Raw genomic sequence first — 23,072 nt, 5'->3', positions numbered from 1 at the left:
AAGGTCATTGAAGTTACCGCATCTGTTCCAACTTGGACATTTACTTAAAGTGTCCTCAAGTACTTGCCTTCAGGCACCAAAAATATTATTCTTCCACTGACCTCTTCACTTACTAGTTTTGTGTGTATCTAGATTATTTTAATTTTTGGAGTTGGTGTGCTTTCGATCTCACTGATTCAATTATGGATTATGTTTTGATTTTCAGGTCGATCTCGGGGCGGATAGTAGGCAGCGTGTGGTGGTTTTTCACGCTGATCATAATTTCGTCGTACACGGCTAACCTTGCGGCATTCCTTACCGTTGAAAGGATGGTCGCCCCGATCAACTCCGCGGAGGATCTCGCCGCGCAAACGGAGGTCCAATACGGCACCCTCAAAAGTGGCTCCACCTTAGAATTCTTCAAGGTACATTTTCGGATTTTCTTGCTGCACGCGGGCAAAAAAGATGGCTAATTGCCAATAATGGGTCCGTCCTCGGAACCGAATAGCTCCTCTACTGTATTGACAAAATTTTTACATACAGTGTAATGTTTAACCGACCAAGCTTAATCGATGCACGGTAATCGAATTTGTAGGATTGCCGCATGTACAGATGGCGCTATTAGTGTTGTTGAATTTTTTCGATTTTCGGAAGAAATCGATTGTCTTCACAAAATGATCGGTAAAATTAAATCGATTTTTTGACACGACTCAGTCGCTGAATGTGTTTCAATGTCTTGATCCTTAAAAACACTTGTTTAGAATGCGCTGTCGGCCTTATTGATTGATCTTTCAAAGGCATAGGTTCGCAGCGGCACATTTCTAAAGACTTTCGTATTTCACGTTGTCGCCTTTCTGGGCCCTCAGAGCTACATAAAGGCCTAAATACACACGGCGATTAATCGCCGCGATTGAAAGACGAGAGCACTGAAAAAAAAAAACACATTGGATCTTGAGTCCAGACTCATAAAAACATCGACAAGAAAAAATACTCTTGATTCAATCAGATTTAAGCTTAAATCAAGAACCAAGCTTCTTAATTTGAGCGGATTTCCTTTTGATTTACGCTTAAATCTGATTGAATCAAGAGCCCTTTTTCTTGTCAATGTTTTCAAGAGTCTGGACTCTAGATCCGATGTGTTTTTTATTACAGTGAGCCAATTAAGAGCCTTGATTTCGATCCATTGACGTCGATGTATCGAAATCAAGGCTCTACATTGGCTATCGTCTTTTAATCGCCGTGTGTATCTAGGCCTTCAATCGAGTTGTCCATACTCTCCCTATAAAGGTACTCTACTGCTAACGTTACAGAAGTCGCAGATCACGCTGTACCAGAAGATGTGGGAGTTCATGAACGCGCGGCCGCACCTGTTCGTGTCGACGTACGACGAGGGGATCCGGCGGGTGCGATCCTCGAAAGGGAAGTACGCGCTGCTCATCGAGTCGCCCAAGAACGAGTACGTCAACGAGAGGGAGCCGTGCGACACCATCAAAGTCGGACGCAACCTCGACTCCAAGGGCTTCGGCATCGCCACCCAGCTCGGGTCGCCCCTCAGGTGAGCATCCCCCACTTTCCCACCCGCACACCCACAGCTTAAGGGCTGCATACACCTGCGAGTAGCAAGCGCGTGTAAAGCGCTTCTTGAGAGCGCGTGTAAAGCGCTTCTGGCGAGCGCGTGTAAATCGCTTCTGGCGAGCGCGTGTAAATCGCTTCTGGCGAGCGCGTGTAAAGCGCTTCTTGCGAGCGCCTGTAAAGCGCTTCTTGCGAGCGCGTGGAAAGCGCTTCTTGCGAGCGCGTGGAAAGCGCTTCTTCCGAGCGCGTGGAAAACGCTTCTTGCGAGCGCGTGTTGAACTCGCACAGGTAGTCAATGAACGCCAGAATATTGCCAACAGTGTCAACATGAGGAATTTTGTCACTAATCGAAGTTCACAGCTAGTTTCAAAATTACATTGTCACCCAACTATCCCCCAAAACGCTATCCAAATGATCTTGGAGGAATCGGAAGGTTTTGCAGGTGCAAGTTTATCCATTTTAAAAAGTGAGGTGATTGAGGCGTTTATGAGAGCTGGTGGTCCAACATTAGAAGATCTTCAAGAAATTAATGACAGTTTTTCAGTTCTTGAAAAGCCCTTTGAAGGGCTTGAAACGGAGTAAAAACGAATTATTTTTCTTGGGAACGCAACATTTGCCTTTTAAGAAACATTGACTGTGGCTTTCTACATAGAAAATATATTCACTGCTCTGCTTGTTTTAAGTGTTCCAAAAAAGCATGGTTGAGCTGCAGCAAGTGTCCAATTTGTTATTGTAAAGTTAGTTCAATAATTAAACTGGAATTCGATTAAAAACTCCGGCAAGAGCAGTAACAGGAATAAAAAGAATATTCCAAGATCTTGACAGCATACAGTGCGACAACGTTATCCCCGTACTTAGAACGGCGCAGATGGACGAGTAGACCGGTAGATAGTGCACTGAAAATGAGAGAAATAATCTCTCTATCCACATCTCTGGATAATGTATGGCGATGAATGAGATATAAACAGATAATTTTTGTTATTATTCCGTTTCAGCAATCCAATAAACTTGGCAGTTCTATCGCTGACGGAAAATGGAGAGCTGGCTAAGCTAATGAACAGGTGGTGGTACGACCGAACTGAATGCAAACTCGATGATCGGGTAAGTTCATGATGATTTCCACGAGTTATGGGCATATACACTTTTTCGGTATCTACAAATTTTAATGATCAAGTTAAAACACTCATATATCATCATTCAGACATCATGCACGCGTTTTCGAATCAATTGAGTTTGGAGACTAGAGGCCAGCTAAAAGAAAGCCAACTTCAGTTGCATTCAAGGTTGAAACGCATAAGGAAAAATAGTTATCCACATTAATTGTGAAGTGCAAAACTGTTTTTAAAAAACGGTTGGATACATAATTAGTAAAGTGAAACTTATACTGGAAACGAAATAAATATAAGGTGGAATCTGTCTTTTATATATTTTGTGATTTTGAGTTCATTAATTTCGGTTTTACACGTTTTATGTTACGATGACGATTAAAGACATCAAATAACGAGAAAGAGTAGAGAGCTTTGGAGGAGGCGATAAACTCGCAGGAAACCAGGAAAAATGGATGGCTGGATAGGTCTGAATTCTTCAGCCTCGTTGCTTAAAATGTTTTTGCTGTTGAACATCTATATTAAACGGATATGCTTCGCCAGCAGAAATAGTTGAAATTCCAGTCAAAATTGCATTTAATACTTAATGAATAGAGGATGATGCTTCTGGACCCGATGCACACCGCCGGGTTTTTCAACCCGGCGGGTTCAAGCAACACCTTCCGTTTGATAACGCAAGGGCAACTAAAAATACCATCAATTCTCTTATTACTACTTGATACCTTTCATTGATATCAGTAGCGAGGCGTGAATGATCAATTATCGAATATTAGTTGCGAACACCTGTTGATCGATCCTTATCCATAGATGTAATTGCCAGATAAGTCGATATATCGTAAAGCACGCCATGCCACTGACTATAATATAACAGTAAAAATTGGCGGTATTGTCTTACTCATTTTTCAAATGTCTCTAGGATCCAACTCGGAATGAACTGTCATTGAGCAACGTAGCTGGTATTTTCTACGTCCTCATTGGTGGACTGATTCTCGCCATGGCTGTTGCTCTGCTGGAATTCTGCTACAAATCACATTCAGAAGCCTCTCGCGCGAAGGTAAGAAAGGGTTCTTTTTTATTCTTGTAAATAAAAAAAGTGAGTTTTCACCGCAGCAAGACAAAAGTTAAAGATATTCAAAATCAAATCAAATTTGAAGGTAGAAGCGAGTCTTCTTTGGAAGAGCCAAGAGAATCCATTCAGGCGTCCTCAAAACTAAGCAATTATTTTGATAATCTGAGGCGAAGTTGGCAAATTCTGCACCGAGGCTCATTCCGAGCGTTCAAATACACTTCCCTGACAGCGACACAAGTTATCGAAATAAAAGCTTGTTCAGTCAAAAACTGGAGGGACTGAAGAAAATTCGAACTTGCGCGGTTTGAGAGCAAATTGGTGTGAAAATATTGACACTGTACGCGTGAATACTAATAGTCAAACAAACAGCGACACGTGTCTTCGAAATAGAAGCTTGTTCGGTCAAAAGCTGCAGGAACTGAAGAAAATTCGAACTTGCACCGTTTAAATGCGAATTGGTGTGAAAATATCGACTGTAGAGGCAAGAATACTTAAACATTCAACAATACTAATTCATGATTAGATGCATTTTACTGCCTAATTTGGCTGGTTAAGCTGTTATAGACATGGTGAGAAATCGAGCTAAAAGCCAAATAATTCAGTGCAGTCAACTACATGATGTTAATTACACAACAGGCGATGGATGAATAGTGAATTTTTCCTTCGGAAAATACACTAGAATACAACTAAAAAAAAAATCGTGACTGTAAACGTTTTCACGGTTGGGGAGTATTTTCAGATACGTTGGTAGTTCCTACTTTATTCTTTCGTCTTGCCGGAAATTCCGGACTTGTAGACACGCTGTTAGACATCCTGATCTGGTTACTTATAGTGTTGTTCAATTTTTGTTTGTCTCAGATTCCACTCACAGATGCTATCAAAGCAAAAGCACGACTAACGATAGGAAGTAGAGAATATGAAAATAACCGGGTAAGTAGATGAATTGTGTCAATCTTCGTAAATTAGCTGCGCAGCAATCGCAAGATACCACAGTTTCCACGAACTCGTACTCCAATTCCTTAATGGCACAGCTCATAAAAAAAAGAACCGAAGACCTGGGGCCGAATTTTGTCGGCTCTTTCACGCGGGGATACAACATACATTGATGAGTCTAAATTAAAACCGCACCACCGGCCAATCAGAAACACTCGAGCGGACTTAAGCGAAGTTGAGACTAGTCTTAAGTCTTTTAAAGTACGGTGGCAAGCCGGGAAAAATTCGGCCCCTTGTTGAAAAATAATTTTTATGAGTTAAAAAGAGACTCGTTCAGCTTCTACACAGTCAGAGCTTCAAAATTGTACGTAAAAAGATTCGTAGAGTTCAGAGTGGGATTGGGAGTGAGCTGCACTCATGGCAAAACTTGATAGTGAACTTAATAGAACTTTCCTGGTAAACCTTAATAGTGAGAACTGCCGCATGAGTTTTCCGAGTTTAAACGCGATTTTTTTTAATACATAATTTTGAGCTCGCAAGAATAAAATTGTTCAATAAATATAGAATGACATACATTAGGGTGATTCTATGTGATCTGGGGAGGAGATTCGCCACTAAGTTGCGCTGCTACACGGCTTGTGTCCTTAAGAAGCCAAGACTTAGGTAATAGTGAGAACTGCCGCATGAGTTTTCCGAGTTTAAACGCGATCTTTTTTTTATACAAAATCTTGAGCTCACAAGAATAAAATTGTTGAATAAATATACAGGGTTATTCAAAAGTTACGCACCACTGGGCAAATAACTTTAGTACTATAATTAAGATATCGATTAGCGGTTCGTGACGTTTTTTCTCATATTGAGAGGGAAATACTTTTAGGTACTTTTCAGTTTTTGATCCCCTCAGGGAGAGGGGGGCGGGGTGCAACCCAAAAATTTCAAATGGTAACCTTCCTCATGGCCGGTGGTGTGTGATTTTTGAATAACCCTGTAGAATGACATACATTAAGGTGATTCCGTGTGATCTGGGGACGAGATTCGCCATTAAGTTGCGCTGCTACGAGGCTCGTGTCTTTAAGAAGCAATTTACATTAAGTTATCCGACTGACGACGATAATTATTGCTCCTCAAAGACACAAACCGTGAGGCAGAGTGCAGTGTGGTGAAGTCTCGTCCATAATCACACTGTCATCTTAATTTACCGAAACATTTGTAGTTGTCAAACTGTCAAACGAAACTATGTACATTATGACGTGAGCCCTGTTATGCACGTATTCTTATGGGTCTCACGGCTCACGTTTTAATGCACATAGTTCCGTTTGATAATGATGCGTCCATTTATAGTTTACGGTTGACTGATTTGTTTCCAGAAACGAGAGACTCTGTATCAATACTACGCGTCGGGGAACCAGATGAACCAGTTGGACAGCGATCAAGTTCTGCACAGTAACACCCACACTCAAGTTTGATAATACTTTTGAGCGGCTCAATTTTCAGCGATTCTCAGGGCAATTTTTAGACAAATAGTTTAAAATGATAAGGCTGAGGAAGGATCGGCTTGGGGGACCCGCAGTCCGGATTAGAGTCCCTTTATACTAAGAGTCAAGACAATTTGAATCCATTTCTGATTGGTTCCCGTATTTTAGGCCTCCACAGTGTCACAAACGGGAATAAAGATTACATTTTCACCAATTGCAAAGATTATAATCTGGAATGGACCAGGGAATTACGGGTTCGGCAAGGAACAGACGAAATGAGAGGAGGAACGGAGAAAGGCATCTGAGAATGGGCCGATCAAAGATTACGAAAAACGTTCAATTTCTGTAATCTTTATTCCCGTTTGTGACATTCATGAGCCGAATTGTCTTGACTCTCAGTATAAAGGGACTCTAGTCCGGATCACTTTTAAAAAACGAACCTAAAGAATTGACTGCAGTAATGCACAAAGAGAGACAAAATTTTCGATCAATATTTTCAAGATCATAAAGCTCATGACAACGCTTGATTGGCTACTTATGAAGTTCTATTCTACTTCCGCTTGAGATCATTGACGTTAATACACGGGAAGAAATTCGATCCTTGTGATTTCCTGTGTGGTAAACCTTCGTTTTGCACCATCCTCCATGCAGCCAATAACGCAATTTATCTTGAGCGAAGATTTGAGATCTGAGGGGTGATTCTTGTTCAAGCAAAACCATTCAACATTTCCTGTGTGAATAACTGAAGGGTCCCGTTTGCCTGTTTACCTTCCCCTAGATCATGCCGAAGGGTTATGTTTTGAGATCGCTCTCTGTTAAAACATTAACTTAATTTCGCTTTAATCGGGTGTTAAAAATTATCACATATCCAAGTAATAGGAGAGATTTTGTACATTTGTAATTAAATTTTGTACATATTTTTAAGAACTTTAACCTGTTGGTGTGATACTTCAGTTGCGCACTTGAAATACTTGCGATCAGGCATGTCAGCTTTCAGATGTTAACAAAGGGAACAGCTGAAGACTTTTCCATTCTTGGGATTGTCTTTTATTCCTTCCTTTCGTTCCTGATCAGATGATCGAACTCACTTAGTATAACCGTTGAACTAACAGCCTAATCGATTTGTACACAGATCGTCATTTGATTACTTTCTTTACTTCGGAGAACATGATATTCATGGCTTAAAATAAGATCTTTTACGGTCAGATAAGAATTTTTTCAAAAATTTGAGAACGGAGAGAAAAAAAAATTATTCGCAGTCAATTTAAACGTAGCCTAACCTAACTCGCGGTGTATGTAGTTCGGTACAAACTATATATCATTCGACAGCTTGTTGGTAAACTCGACCGATCAACATCAATTTAGTTCTACAAAACCGCAACACTTCCGATCAATAATGCACGTGATCCCCCTTCCCCTTCACCTTTATAAAAGAGGAAACCAAAAAAATTTGCTGGTATTGATTGTTCGCGCACCGAATTTCCATCGCACAAAAATAGCGATCTCACATTGGCGGGCGCTTTCAGTAGTTTCCTTCCGATTTATACGAGACACGCGTATGCGACGCTTCCCCCAGGATGTGTCCATCTTCTTATTTGATTATATTTTACTTCTGAGACCAAGGACTTCAAATGTGTCTTAAGAATGATTTTGTAGAAATTGGTGTTAGGTATCGTGTTCATCACATGGTCCAGCCGAGTATGTCTTTAGCGATATGCAGATAATGAAGATGATGAAAGTCACAAGGTCTCTCGACTAGGATACGCAGTCGCGAATGCCATCGTTAGTTTGTGCCAGCTCCATCCTGATAAGAAATTGAAATATTCCTTTAGAGAAACGTGTAATTTTTTAATTTTTGCTCGATCAGTAACGAGCCATGCAGAACATCTTCTTTCATAGCGTTCCGTCTCACTGACCGCTCATGCCTGTACACGCGAGGAATGACAAGTGTGCCTGAGCAAACATTGTTCCGTCGCACCAGAGGTGTTGCATTTCGACGGCTGATGCTAATTTCCAAAAAAACAAGGAATGTTCAGTCTTTAATCCTGAAAATGATAGGTGAAAATCAGAAAGTGTCTTTATAAATATTGCGCACGATCCTATAGTTAATGTTTTGGATTAGGAAAATTTTTTAGTAGACAGTTCCATGGAAAAGCAGAGGTAGTATTCAACCGAGAGAGACTGCTACAAAGAACTTAAAATTAAATAACAGCCGTGTTGTAATTCAACTTTAACCTTTGAATAAGATTATATGTGATATTATTTTTAACTTGGGTTGGTTACTTAATTTGCCGTGCGTGTCAAGACGTGCGTTTAGCACCTCGGCTAGAATTCGGTTGATTACACTTCATGGGAGTCGTAATAAGTGACTCTTTTAGGTTGATCAATCTGTACGAGTTACGGCTCTCTGAAAGAATATTGTGGGCGGTGTGAAAGGGGTAAACCAGAATTTATGCGGAAAGATACATTTTCCGCAGATTCCTTCGTTTCTGACTTTGTCCCTTATTCATTAGCCGCATTTTTTATTATTCCCTTAGGATTTACGGAGACGTCTAAATTATTTACAGTAATTTATTTTAGTTCTGTGAGAACAGAAGTATTGAAGTGGTTCAAAAATTATACAATAAAACATTTCACATGCACTAAATAAGAGGATACTGCCAACTGTAGATAGGCTGTAACAATGATACATTAGTATTCGGCTAATACTTATTTGTAACAATACATTTCTTGTGTGAGACGAAGTGCAAATGGTCAGCATTATGCAGACAGCATGATCATCCAAGGCAAGAGCACTGGTAGAAAAGGATAAAAGAAAATCGAGACTGACAAACAAGTACTAGCCTGGGCTATTTAGACATCTTTCATTTGTTTCCATGAGTATGTCATGTATATGTTCAATTTCAGAGAAGAAGAGAGAGGGGTCGGGAATCTTGAAATAGAAATGAGATAATTAGGTTACGGAGACACGCCAAACGTTTCCTATTTTGGAAATTCTTCAATATTTGTGATTTTTTAAATACAATGCTTAGCCCCCTTCTTCACTTTCGATTCGTTTTACTCAGGGTGCCCTCCATTCGTTAATACTACAAATTCGCCATGAAATATGGCATTTTCGACGAAATAAGCGTAGATTAGAGAGGCCGAAGGCAGATCCGTCTGGGCCTCCTGTGCTACTACAAGAAAGACGGAAGATATTTCGAGTTTTTTTTTAGTAAATTAAGAAACTTGCTCCCTAACTTATGTAATGTTTTGAAATTTAAATTATGTATTATCGTCGAAGAACTGATTTGAGTCAACTGCCCTCAGGAATCCAATAGTAGCAAAGTGATTTAAATTTTTGCGAAACAGTTCAGTGTTTAAACATAAATTCACTACTCAATTTCATTCTCTTTTGTATATCCACTGGTGTAGAGTTCCGATACTTGAGTGGGCCAGTTAGTGACAAAAAAACGCCGCACGGTCGAACGAGCTGTTGGCAGACGTCGGACATGAAACTGCTGGCTAAAATTTCAAATTTTCATGTTTTTTTATGTCACGAATTCAATTTCAAAGGGTGTTACTGAAAGTAAATTTAACGAAAAAACCAATGAAACCACCCTTACACTTCTTCGTCTCATATGAGCTATCAAAATATCTAGATATTGTCCGACTTTTCTTGTTGACTCGATCCAGTGTGAGCTGCAGGGCCGTGCTTTGTAAGGAGGGAGCAGAGAAATGTCCTCAATTTATGTAATCCGTGCGATGCCACAGAACTGAGGCACGTCAACTGTATCCAGGATCGTTTCGGTTCCGAAACGCTTTGTATATACGATGTAAAAAGATTTTTGACTTGTTCAAAGTATGTTTTTGTACGTATGTAAATAGTACCACTGTGCATATTGTGAAATTTATGTTTCCCCGGTTATTTCTGTTTTTATTTTTCTAAAGATAATTAAAGATGATTATGAAACTTTTCACAGTCGTTCGTAGTTATTTCATTTTACCCAACGTTCTGACGTCCGACTTCCGGGCGATGCACTGGAAAAAAAAAAAACACATTGGATCTAGAGTCCAGACTCTTGAAAACATTGACAAGAAAAAAGACTCTTGATTCAATCGGATTTTTGCTTGAATCAAAACGAAATCCGCTTAAATGAAGAGGATAGGTTCTTGATTTAAGCAAGATTCTGATTGAATCAAGAGTACTTTTTCTTGTCGATGTTTTTAAGAGTCTTGACTCTAGATCCAATGTTGTTTTTTTTCCAGTGTGGTAAACGTAGTGGCGAAAGAGCTTGCCTCGAGGCGAGCGATTCGAGCACCCGCTCGCGAGACACCACCGCACAATGGTCGAGAAATCTGGAGTAGGCTGAAATAAGTCCATTTAGGAAGGTGTTGAAAAGGGACATTTCTCACCGCAGGCTTTAAGGATATGCTCCTGGCATGCTTGATATGACTTTTCAGCACTTGATGATGATTGATAAGATGTCCTGATTTATTGATTTACTCAATGAAAAAAAAAAACCACATCCATCAGTTCAGCTTATGCTCAATTTCGAGAAGGACTAGTGCCTTACATGATTTTTTTAAGGTCTGGTGCCCAACTTCTGTCCCCCCTAACGTGATTGCCACGCAATATCCCCAAGATATCGTTGCCAATTATTCCAACACTTCGAACCCACGAAAAACAAGCTGATGATGATTGATAAGATGTCCTGATTTATTGATTTACTCAATGAAAAAAAAAATCACATCCATCAGTTAAGCTTATGCTGTTAAAACAAGCATCAAAATCGCGACAGTGCCTCTGCATGTTTCACCGTCAGAACTTTTTCACTTGCTGAGTCCGTGCAACAGGTATGTAAAACTAGAAATGACAAGTGGGCGTTGGAAGTAAAAGGTCGTATGGAGTACGTTCAAAATGATCTTGTAGCCGCCGACTGTATTTATCACCGCGTTTGTTACATAAATTTTGAGTCAGGTTTAGGAGTTCCTAGTCGTTTTTCTAACGAGTCCACTAACCAAAAATCGCAAAAAGTTGGCAGACCTGAAAATAAAATAAGAAGCTCAGCGTTTAGCAAGGTATGCTCTTATATTGAAGAATATTACGGGCTCAGCCACACATTGGCTGATCTATGCTTGAAAATGGCGGAGTTTTTAGAGGAGACAGACGAAGAGCCATACTATTCTAGATGGATGAAAATAAAACTGAAAGAACGTTTTGGAGAAGAGATTCAAATTTTTGAAGAGCCTGGTAGACCAAACTATGTCATTCTTAAACAATCCGTCCACTCCATTTTTAATTCTCATAATAAAGTGCAACAAAGTGATGATGAGGCTCTCGAAAAAATGCGCATCATTGAAACGGCTGCTAAGCTGATAAGCAGTGATGCAGGAGCTATAAATTATGAAAATAAGGAATATTATCCATATTTAGATCAATTAGATGCTTCTAATATTTTGGAGTTCCTTCCTGAATCTTTAATCATTTTCTGCACGAAAGCTTTTTCGGGCTGCAATATAGATTTGGCATGAAGAAGATACCTGGTGCTTCCTATTGACTCGGTTATGTTCCTCGCGCTTGGAATGAAAAGATATGCTAGTTTAAAACCCATACATGATGTGCTTGGATCCTTAAAAGCTGCTGCACTTTCTGATCTTCATGCTCTATCAGGATGCGATACAACTGAGCAATTTGCGAATAAAGGAAAGCCTACCTGGTGGAAGGCCTTTCAAAAAACAGATTCAGAAGTTTAGAGAGCCTTGGCTGAGCTGGGCAGCAGTCCTATTCTTACCACAGAAACGATCAAAATGATAGAAAAGTTCGCGTGCCAAGTGTGCTTAGGACCGAGATCTAAAATTACAGATATTGGTGAGGCTAGATGGCGGTTGTTCACCAAGAAACACCAATACAATGAGCGGCTTCCACCCACGAAAGAGGCTTTCGTTCAGGCACTTCGCCGAGAAAATTTGCAATCAATTGTCTGGAGTCAGGATCTCGCTGCAAAACAAAATGTGCCTCCACCTCTTGAGCACGGGTGGAAAAATCGAGTGAAGGCTTTGAACCCACTTTTTGTGACAAACCAAGTACTCCTGACTTCTTCATCGATATAATTAAGTGCAATGCAAGCAGAGGAAGTGCAGTCAAAACTGCAGCTGCCACAGCCACGGCTTAGAATGCACAGAAATGTGCGCATGAAATGGCGCATGATTAAAGTTCCCAAAGGCACGTGGCAGGGGGCCAAAAAGATCAACCGATACAAGTTCGAGCTTTGAGCTCGCCGTCACTGGAGAACCATATATGTGCGCATGGGAGAAATGGCGGTAGAAGTAGTTGTGATAATGCGAAAGAAGATGATGAAAATAGTGAGGTTGAATATTGTGATTCTGTCACCGATTTTGAGTCGATAAGGATGATTAAATGCCTTCTTGGCTACTAATTCAACACGGTCACGTGAACCAAGCGTTCAGTATTTAATATTGATCAAACTCTTCGGTTTGTCAAACAAAGTAGTAGAAAAGTAACTTTTCAGCGGTGATTGCGTAAAAGAGTAACTTTTCAAGGTATTTGTTAGTTTTTGCAACAAGAAACCGTTTATTTTTGTGTTAAACCTCGCATCTTCACCATCCCTAAAGCCCAACTCCATTTAGTTCCTCCCGAAATATTTTCATTTGCCCCACCCATTTACCAGCATAACTTCAATCCTACCCCTCACCCCAAAATTTGTCAACTGTGCCTCACCTGCACTTCTCTATGTACTTGTAAATTAAAATCGTGCCTACCATGTGCTCATCTCTCTTGCCCCTGCCAGGATATTCCTGAAGACTACACCGTTGCCGGACTGGCAAAACAGCATAACACTTTGGAAAAGAAAAGCCGATCCCTCCAAGAAGCCAGCGAGACATGCCCGGACCTCATCACAAAAGAGTTTATATTTTCTTTATAACAGTTATCCCGCCTCCTCCAGAGGCGGGAAAGGCATCGGAGTTGGCGCGGGAAAAATGACCTCCGGAGCGTCCCGTTTATCCGATTTTGAAAAACTTGAGCTTACAATAAAGCTGAGAGTAAATTCTATCTACACATCTAATCGGATTTACAGCAAAATCCCCCCATCAATCCCCTGCCTTTTTAATTGGAGAAATCCCCCCGAATTTCAATTAACGAACTACGTTGCCGCAACAAGGAAATTCCTTCCTATGTTGGAGGACCTTACGAAAACCACAGTAGCGGAGCGTCCCTGGGAGGTAAAACCTCAATCTCGAGGGGAGAGGAGCATGTGCAAGAGATATACGAACATATGTAAATTATACAAACTCGATTTGAATGCCCTCCAACTGGAGAGAGAGGCGGAGGACCTAAAGCAGCAATTCATCCAATCCCAAAAGGAGGGATCGGAGAGCAAAACGCGCAGGACTTTTGGGATTCCCCTCGTAACAACATTCTATTATATTTATAATTTCCCGCAGCTCCTGAATTGCAGCAGCAGTATGCTGTGGCAATTGCCTACGAAGAGCACCGGAGAGGGACTTTCAAATCTAATGTGATACACTCATAGACTCTGGTGGTAGATTGGGATTCCCCTCGTAACAACAATCAATTATGTTTATCATTTCCCGCAGCTCCTGAATTGCAGCAGCAGTACGCTGTGGCGATTGCCTACAAAGAGCACCGGAAAGGGACTTTCACCGTACACTCCTTCTACCGAGACTGAGCACCTCGGTAAGTGTATACCCGCATTACGGCTTCCGTTACGCGGATTTTCACCTTGTTTCTTTTCAGATCTTCACGAAGAAACAACCGGTCATCACCATCCCACCAGACGCGGTATCCGCATCTTGGACCAAGCCTTGACCATTCAGCGATGACTATATATCGTCACCTTCCAGGCAAAGTATCACAAGCGCCATGCGTCGTTTAAAAATTTCCGCTGCCATTTTATTTTTTTACTGAGAAATTGTTGGTTGAATCTGTTCGAAAATTTCACTAAATTTTTTCGGCAGCACAAAGAAAATTTGGTGTAATTTTCAGACAGCTTCGTTGAACAATTTCTCTGTAAAAAAATATAATGGCGGCGGAAATTTTTAAACGTCGCATGGCGCTTGTGATACTTTGCCTGGAAGGTGACGATATTCAAAGAGATGCGGGAGAAGGGCCACCTCGAAGTTTTCCCCCGAAATAATTCGCCTCCCGGCGAATTATCGTCATCCACTCTGGAGACAATACATGTTTCTGTCCATGAAGTTCTACAAGAGACTTCAAGCGATTTCCATCTACAAACGAAACCTGCTGATACATGACGCACAAAGTTGCCACCAACACTGTCCGCCCAAGAACTTAATTTTTTAATGTTACCGACAGATTTGGACGATTTCGTTGCGGGAAAAGTGCCGCTGGAAACATACTTTTTTAAGATACCATGCCACACGCAAAGTGTGGAACGGGCCGTCAAGTGAATGTCGCATGCTGCGCAAAATGTTTCACCGGAGGAAAGAGAGGGGTTTATTGGAAACAAGTTGCGTTTCATAATTCATCGCGATGTAAACCGATTGAATCGGTCGTGCATCAAAGTGTTTTTGGGGCCGGTGAATAGTGGACGATTCGTCGGGGCAGATCCATCAATGCATTTTTGGAATTCTGATTGATTCCATCGGTATGACGTACAATGGATCAATCGGTAATGTACATAAATAAGTAAGAAAAATGTACAATAAATGTAAGTGCAATGAAAACCAGCTGTTTTTACAGCTGGTGATTCGCGAATTTTTGAGCCGGGTGGAAAGCCGCTTAAGTCGAATTTTTTTTTCCCCCGAAAAATCCGGATTTTTACAACGTAAAACACAAAAAATGCGCAATATAGACGGGAGAAATGTAGAAAAGAGATTCGTTGCTACGTACCTGTATACACGAAGGGAGTAGAGAAGTGACATCTGTTGTTTGTTATGTCCGAAAATTGAATTTTTTTTATGCTTGGCGTTGACACTTGACACTACGGAACTCACACTTGACACTACGGAACTCACACTTGACACAACTTCACTCATTGCGTCATAGAAAACACTGATTTGACTAAATTTCATTGATTTGGCTTAAAACTTAAAATTAAAAATAGTAAGAAGTTAAAAAGAGTATAAGTTAAAAAGCGTTAAAAAGTTAAAAAGAGACAAAATCACTTAAAGAAATCGTTAATTTTTAACTGCTTGTGGCGATTTATCATTCCGGAAATGAGCAAAGATTCCAGATTTTGAATACTGGCTATTGCGCTGTCGGCTTCTTCGCACTGACAAAAGAATTTTCGCAAATTGTCCACGACTAACTGGGCATCTGCTGTGGAAATCAGTCTTTGGTCGGGGGTGGCTAGATAGCCACCCCCGTGCAAGAAGTACAATGCCCCATAGTACGAGAAATATTTATAAATAGGATATTGCCATGCGGTAAGGCCATACTTTCTTGAATGAACGTGGGCACAGAACGTTTTCACCGTCGTTTATAGTTATTTCATTTCACCCATAGTTCAAGGTTGACTTTCCGTTTATAACTTCTGTCTCGAAGACTCACCAAAATACTGTTTTTTCTTGATAACTACAGCTCCTATCGCGGAGCGGAGACAAGACTCAACAGTAAACGCGGTATTTTCAAAATCACATCTTTATAAAATACTTTTAGTGACAAAACGATAAATATCACGCTATTCGGGCTTTAATATTCACTTTTGAAGTTTTTTACCTTCGCTTCTTAATACTACTGCTTCCTTCGCGGAGTGGAGACGAACTCAACACTCAACGCGGTATTTTCATCAAATTCAAGGCTTCACGAAGCACTTTTTTCCGCGTTCGAAGTATAAATCATTTTTAAAATTTACTTTCCGTTTAACTCCTTCTTGGAAGGCTTACTGTTTCTTCTTACACGAGCATGATTGCGGTAGACACGTGGTTTGTAAGACAGTAAGTTGGAACAAAATTAACAAAAAAAGGGGGGAAAAGAAAAAAAAATTAGTCCGAAAAAAAGCCTAACTAAATCCCCCAAGAAATAGGAAAGGGTTGAGGTTTTAAACGCGATCTTCACCTACCCGGCCCACTGGTAGGACTTGTCGAATCAGGAGGGCCCTGGAACTATAACCCATTTTTTAAAGTTTAACTTATGTTGAAAAAAGTAAAAAGGAAAAGAGAGAGAAAGAGGAACATGCTCGGATTATCTGAGCAAGCCAACAAAAGAAAAACAAGAGTAAAAAAAAAAGACCTGACCTAAATCTCCTGAGGAAAAGGAAAGGGTTGAGGTTTTAAACGCAATCTTCACCTACCCGGCCCACTGGTAGGACTTACCGAAATAGGAAGGCCCTGGAACTATATCCCTGTATGGACAAACAAAAAGAGTAACAAAATAGGAAAGGATAAAACAAGGGTTAAAAAATAATTAAGGAAAAGGGATTAGATGGCTGTGAGTAAAAGAAATGTCTGGAAACCGTGCGAGTTTTTGCTTCCGCAAAATAGCCGAGATGACTGAACGGACGAGAACATTGCCAATTACTCCATCGTTGAATAGTTAGTTACTTGGTTTGATGAAAGGCGATCAGCTGCTTAGGCTATTAATGCCGCAGTCCTGAGGATTGAAAGAGTTTTCAGGAGTTTAAAAAGTTAAGAATTTCGTTAGTGACTGTTGGGTTATTGGAGTTATAACATTGAAATATGTAGTATATTTGGTAAATAAAATATCTACTCTGGATAATGTCTTATGTACTCAAGTAATACGCTGCTCCGCACACGATCACGGGGTGGCTTTCGTTGTACCGATGGCATTAAATTATATGAGGTTCTTTGTTTGTTTGACTCAAAGAAACAATCGTAAATACTGTTTTACTCACCATACCTAGTAATTTTATCACGGAGCAGAGACGAAGCAAACATTGAACGCGATAATCATGGACACTTTTCCATGAGGCATTGTCATTTGCGATCGGAGCAACATCAAAGCGAAAGCTTTCGATTTCTCTTTTCATTCAACTTGCCAACAGAACGTTACAACAAGTGAAAATTCAAAAATTCAATTTAAAATGAACAATGTGTTAAAAACAGAAAATAACGAGCTGCTGTAAAATATTCCGATAATGACGGTGCAACCAGAAACTCTGACTACAGAATCATCTCCGAGGAAAAATTATTCAAAATTAAATAATGGCACACAAAATGTAGGACGAGATCGAAGATGAGATGAATCGAACAAAAACTTACTGACGCTACTCAGTTAAAAAAGGAATAACACAAAGAGACGATGTAATGCCAGCGCAATAAGCACACGCTGATGGGTAAGATGATCAGTATACAGAAAATATCACGGAGTGGCGGTCCAAAATAAATGACGTTTGAAACTTGAATTGTTGCGAGTACAGAAGGGTTCGAAAAATCAGTTCGTGGGAGGTCACCCTCTTGCGGCTGATTACCAGCGACAAACCGTCCATCGCCGACGCCTGAACCACTTGTCGGTGTTCAGGGATTTCTCGCGGAAACCATGCTATGTTGACCGTGGGCATACTAACATGCCCGCTCCAATTATTATAGAACACAAAATAATTGAGCATTGTGCGATGAGGTTATTGTTCTAAATTCGCATAATCTGTAGAGCTACAAAGCAGCTTAGAATTAACGTGACATACTTCTTCCAATGTTCAGAAACCCCGTCCCCCCTCGGGAGCCCCCACGTAATTTCTTGGACGAAAAAAACGTGAAAAACGTTCAGACACTTCGACACATTAGGGATTTCTTGACTTCGACGAGAGGTTTACACCTGTACTTGCGACAGGTTGATGCAAATCACACTGGGAAAAAAAACACATTGGATCTAGAGTCCAGACTCCTAGGAACATCGACAAGAAAAAATACTCTTGATTCAATCAGATTTAAGCTTAAATCAAGAACCAAGCCTCTTAATTTGAGCGGATTTCGATTTGATTTAAGCTCAAATCTGATCGAATCAAAAGTCCTTTTTCTTGTCAATGTTTTCAAGAGTCTGCACTCAAGATTAAAAGTGTTTTTTTTCCAGTGCAATGATGGAGAGAGGAGAATCAAGGTATGAGAATTCTGAATAGCAAATCAGGTCCTGACTTTTTGCAGACATTAGCAAGCGCGCAATCGCAACAAGGTAAGATCCGTCCATAGAATACGTAACGCTAAATTTCAGGTTTTTCGACGGCCCCTCCCCCTCCCGCTCGTTAAGTTTTACGACGTAGGTCCCTATTCTTTAACACGTAAAAACAAAATGGCATGACGCTCTTCTCGACCCCCCCCCCCCTCCACCAGAGCGTTACGTATTTTATGAGTGGACCTTTACAGAAAGTGCAATAAGTATGGATATTCGTCAGTATCGGGATGATAGAATAGTGCTGGGTCCACTCTGTTCTGCGGGTAAACTAAGTAAGGCCAAAAAATTATTTTCGTTGGAGAAATTAAAGGCAAAAAATTATTTTCGTTGGAGAAATTAAAGGCAACAAATTATTTTCGTTGGAGAAATAAAGGCCAAAAAATTATTTTCATTGGAGGCGAAATATGAATTCCTATGTCAGGGTGTCTACTATAACAGGCTTGCCAAAAAACAGTACTTTTATAGAACTTTTTCGGTACATTCCCAGGTAATTCAGTACCTCCTCAGCGGGAAAAATCAGTACTTTTTCAGTACTTCCGATTGACGACATTCGAAAAATTTGAATTTCTCGCTCCAATGCCAACAAAAATGAAAAGAAAAAAAAATTGAAAAAAATCCGGACCTTCTTCCGAAATTTCCGCACTTTTTCAGTACTTCCGGACCGCTCGAAAAGAAACAGTACTATTTCCGGACCTGTAGACACCCCGGATGTGAATCAGTGCAATACTGATTTATAGTAGACTTTTTCCCTGTCTGGTTGATACCACGAGAACGGCTGCAGATTTAGATATGCGGTATGAGCGAGACTTTCTTCAACGAGCGTTGGCAATTTGTTTGAGGGATGATGTAGCTCCCCACCCCCAAGGGTCCGGGGGACAACTTGCAAATTCCAGATGGGAACCTGCATGGTGTAATACCTTGCAAGAAAAACATACAAAAATAACAGTTTTTATGAAAATCGCAAGTAGCTATGCATCACCGTTTCAACATGGTGGCCAATTAAAGGTAACAGGCGAAAAATTGATGGTTGGTCACTGGCAGATTAGGAAGAAACCTGGCAACCACGTGTTTCTTGGCACGAAAAGATCAAATCTGACGTCCGCATGTCAAAATCATGAATTATTTTCAAAATGGCGCTCCTGAAAGTAGCAGGAAAAGCATATCTCCCTTGTGGACCGGCAAATTAGGATAATATTGGGTGCTTGGGAGTTTCTTGGCCCGAAAAGAACAATTCTGATATCAGGTTTCAAAAACACAGCACTACTTTCAAGATTATAACCTTGAAAATTGCGAAAAGAATGTACTCTATGAAAAAATCGAATGTTGAAAATTGCAAATTGAAAATTCATCCAAAAAACAAGGGACAATCAATATTTTCAAGTTTGCAGATTCAGTTGATCTTTTTTCCTTTTGAGTACTTTACACATAATCAGAAAACTTTCAGGAAAATGAAGAGGCAAATAATGGAAATCTATTTAGAATATTATAACCCATTTGCCAGATTTACTTATTATTTTTTATAAAATAACAAAAACTTATGACTGATGTCTATTGCTATCAGATAAGACAGGCAAAAGAACACTATAAAAGTGAAAATGGCACACAAATGAAGTAGGTCTAGATTCCAGGACACTGAAAACTGGGTATAGTGGTTAGATTTACTATTTTATGAATACAAAAGGAAGCAAGAAAATAATTAGATTTCTCTCAAAAGATAAATAGTTACATATCTTCATTCATTTTTTTTTCAATGGAAATTGAAAAATCTAACTACTCAGTAATAAATTACTATGAATTGCCACTTAATGAAGTGCAATAAGAGAAGTGCATTGGACAATTTGAAACACAAATCCTCTTTCATGAGAAGATGAAGATTTCCAAAAATCAAGTTACAACAAGTTTACTTCATTAGAAGTAAAAAGAACACGATAAAAAAGAAGAGAAGAATAGAAATGAAAAACAAGTGGCAGTTTTCCAATTACCTAGACCTGAACAAAATTGGATTGCACAAAGCTGATGAATGAGTTGTTTACCCATTCTGCTGTACAAAGCAGAAACTCCATAACTGACTGCTAGATTTTACATTCCTTCCTCCGACCAAATGCATAAATTAGAGGCTACTCAATTATCTTCGTGCTTCATTACTTCAGAACTGGTTCTGGGTAGTATAAAATGGTTATTCTGAGAATGTACAGGATGAATAGTCACTGGTCATTGTGTGTTAGAGCATTTAGGCTCAAGAGACTCAAGAGACAATCAAAGACTCTAGAGTGGCGTCACAGTGTTTTCCCCTTGGACAGCAGTACTGGTAACATTTGAGTTGCCGAACAAGCAACTTGACAGTTTGAACTAAGGCTTAAACAAGCTCATAGAATGACTTCCTTAAATTTAAGGAGAACCTAACGTAGAACAGCTAGATGAAATGTTGTACAACATTGATTTTTCGCAAAATGTACACACAGAATTATTTTAAGGCGGTTTCCTTACAATAATAAAAGTTAATACTTTCCTATTTACATACAAAGCAAGAATTTACATAGACAGAAAGCGATAGAATTAGCGAAAAATTGATTTTAAATCAATGGAAATCTGAGAGTTGAAAATAAAATTTGGCTCAAACTCGAAAATATTCGGTTGTACTCCCGGAAGTTTGAGGGTATTCGTAAATAAAATACGTACAATTCATTCTTATCTCTTAAGGATAATTCGACAACGAAAACAATACATTTGTACAAATAGACTAAGTTAAAAGAAAAAACATTGTAAAAGATATTCACTTTTTGAGTTTCAAATCTTTGGGGTTATCTTTCACCGTTGTGCTGTTTGCAAGTCTATTATTTGTCTCGAAACAAGCGTCAGTCTGTAAATCATCATCATCATTAATGCATTAAAGATACAGTTTATATTCATCTGTTTTTCAAAGACACTGAGGAACTTGCTAACAAACCTTCAATTCTACACACACTCAGACCAGAAAAGAAGAGACACACTAGTTTTAAAAACGAGAGTGAGAAGAAACTGGAACTACATGGGCTATCGAATCTGAACCAAACTAATTTTTCTACAGGAACATTAGAGGAAAACTATTTCAACAAAGATTGCTGAGCTGAACAAGACAACAGTCTGATACAAATGAACTAGATAATTCCATCTGAGGTCAATTATAATTAATGCATTTCCTCCACCCGACTGCTAAATTCTGACTACTTGATTTTATGAGAAAGATACATTATGATTTCGCACCATGAGTTTCTCAGGTTTTAGGGGCGACTGTTTATTCCAGGGGTTAAGGAATACCCTCGCTCACTTATCAGCTTTCCCTGAGTAAAATGATGAAATTTTCCGGAATTTTCCTTGTAACTACCATGCATAAAGATCGATATTAGCCTCTTATTTTAAAACTTCAAATGGACCTCAAAACTTTCAAATATCATTGTGAAGTTGAAGTTTCTATGTTCCGCTAGTGGTGAAAACTTGCAAGATGAAGAATAATTGAACGATAGGAACCCATCTCTCACATTCTTATACATTCACATTTCTCTCCAGGTTTTTGATACCTGGAGACCATCATTTTCTACCATCTTCAGAGAGAAATACTTCTCACCTCATAGCCGCTGCTTGGAGCAACAAACATACTGAGACCATTTTAGGCCCTTCTTCAGAACCCCTTTTCAATTACAGAACACTCAGCCGTCAAGTTTCATGAAGTAAGACAAATTGTGTATCTCTACTTTATGTTCGTGCGTTAGACATGCTAGGATTTGAACACAAGAGTGGGGTTTGTGGGTAAGATTGAATAAAACGTATACAGACTTAAAAAAAATATCAGAAATGTTTTAAAAGGCATTGAACGGAAAATAGGAAGAAAAAGTAAATTCATCTGAGAAATATATCAGGGGCTCATTCAGTTTCTTGCTGAATACTGCAATAATACTTTAGGAAGTATTCATTTTATGTTTGAAAATAAAGAAATCTTGCGCATCAACTCAAGTATTCAGATACGTGATCTAGAAATTTAATTTCAAACACAATGTGCCCACTACTTCTGGATTGAAATATGATTGGAAAAAAGCCTTACACGGTGGAGGCCCAACGCAACTGGAGGGAAGAGTTGATCCACTATTGCTGGAGCAGTGGATCATTATGCTGTAAACATACTTTTCCTGCAGACGATTTGACGTATGAAGAAGCTTTTTTAACTTTGAAAACCCGGGTTGAAAATTAATGAAATAAGATAAAAATATAGTCAGGCAATAAATCATAAAAAAAAGCTTGAATCCTGGACCTTCTATTTGTATTCATACTTCAGATCCCGAATTAGTTGAGTGGAACAATAAGCACTTAGTTCCAAAAAGAAAATGAGAGGGGAAAAATAAGATGTTGAGTTAAAATATGCTAAATATTGGGCTAAATATGTGATGAGTCACTTGGAAAAATGTGTAAATGTAGAGCTTAATTTTGGAAGCTCAAAGGTTATGCTTGGTAAGTTGATAGCTGATCATATCAAATTGAAACCAGCCAGAGTCTTCGACCCCTGTCAGTTAAAAGTTTTTTTTATAATAAAAAAAAAAAAAAAATCACCCAACTCGAACATGATCGAAAGCCAGCCTGTTTCTTTGACTTATTATTTCTAAATGTTGTTTTCAAATACTTCCCTGGAGCATGTTCTGGTTGCAGTGAAGATGTTTTAACTTGCGAGCTGAGCTTTGTCTCCAAAGGAAAATTTGTTCGGAGAATCCATCAAACACTACAAAAATAGACGAGATTAATACCATGCGACATCAGTAAAGCCTCTTGTACCTAACGGAGCAAAATAATCTATCTCA

At 39.5% G+C, this 23,072-nt stretch overlaps 2 protein-coding genes across 5 annotated transcripts in view; one reads left to right on the top strand and one right to left on the bottom strand.

Annotated features, from left to right (window-relative positions):
* The window catches only part of LOC109036963 (glutamate receptor 1), a 567,301-nt gene extending 557,203 nt beyond the window's left edge, over window positions 1-10,098 (top strand). The window contains exons 14-19 of the mRNA XM_072302018.1: window positions 206-404; window positions 1,290-1,534; window positions 2,547-2,652; window positions 3,574-3,711; window positions 4,585-4,656; window positions 6,027-10,098. Of these exons, the coding sequence (XP_072158119.1) occupies window positions 206-404; window positions 1,290-1,534; window positions 2,547-2,652; window positions 3,574-3,711; window positions 4,585-4,656; window positions 6,027-6,125 (859 nt within the window). The 3' untranslated portion in view covers window positions 6,126-10,098. The remainder of the gene's footprint in view (window positions 1-205; window positions 405-1,289; window positions 1,535-2,546; window positions 2,653-3,573; window positions 3,712-4,584; window positions 4,657-6,026) is intronic.
* A 713-nt stretch (window positions 10,099-10,811) lies between these two features.
* Window positions 10,812-23,072, bottom strand: part of Flo1 (flotillin-1) — a 29,833-nt gene continuing 17,572 nt past the window's right edge. For 2 of the 4 annotated variants that reach the window (XM_019051378.2, XM_019051381.2), the window contains exon 11: window positions 19,721-21,106. In XM_019051378.2, coding sequence (XP_018906923.1) covers window positions 21,020-21,106 — 87 coding nt within the window. In that variant the 3' untranslated portion in view covers window positions 19,721-21,019. Of the gene's footprint in view, window positions 11,161-19,720; window positions 21,107-22,810; window positions 22,994-23,072 lie in introns of those variants that run through there. The other 2 variants (XM_019051380.2, XM_019051379.2) reach the window with 2 other exon arrangements.

Source organism: Bemisia tabaci, chromosome 6, assembly GCF_918797505.1.
Source record: "Bemisia tabaci chromosome 6, PGI_BMITA_v3".
In the NCBI taxonomy this organism is placed as follows: Eukaryota; Metazoa; Arthropoda; class Insecta; order Hemiptera; family Aleyrodidae; genus Bemisia; species Bemisia tabaci.
This window is presented reverse-complemented; position numbering and strand designations above follow the sequence as displayed.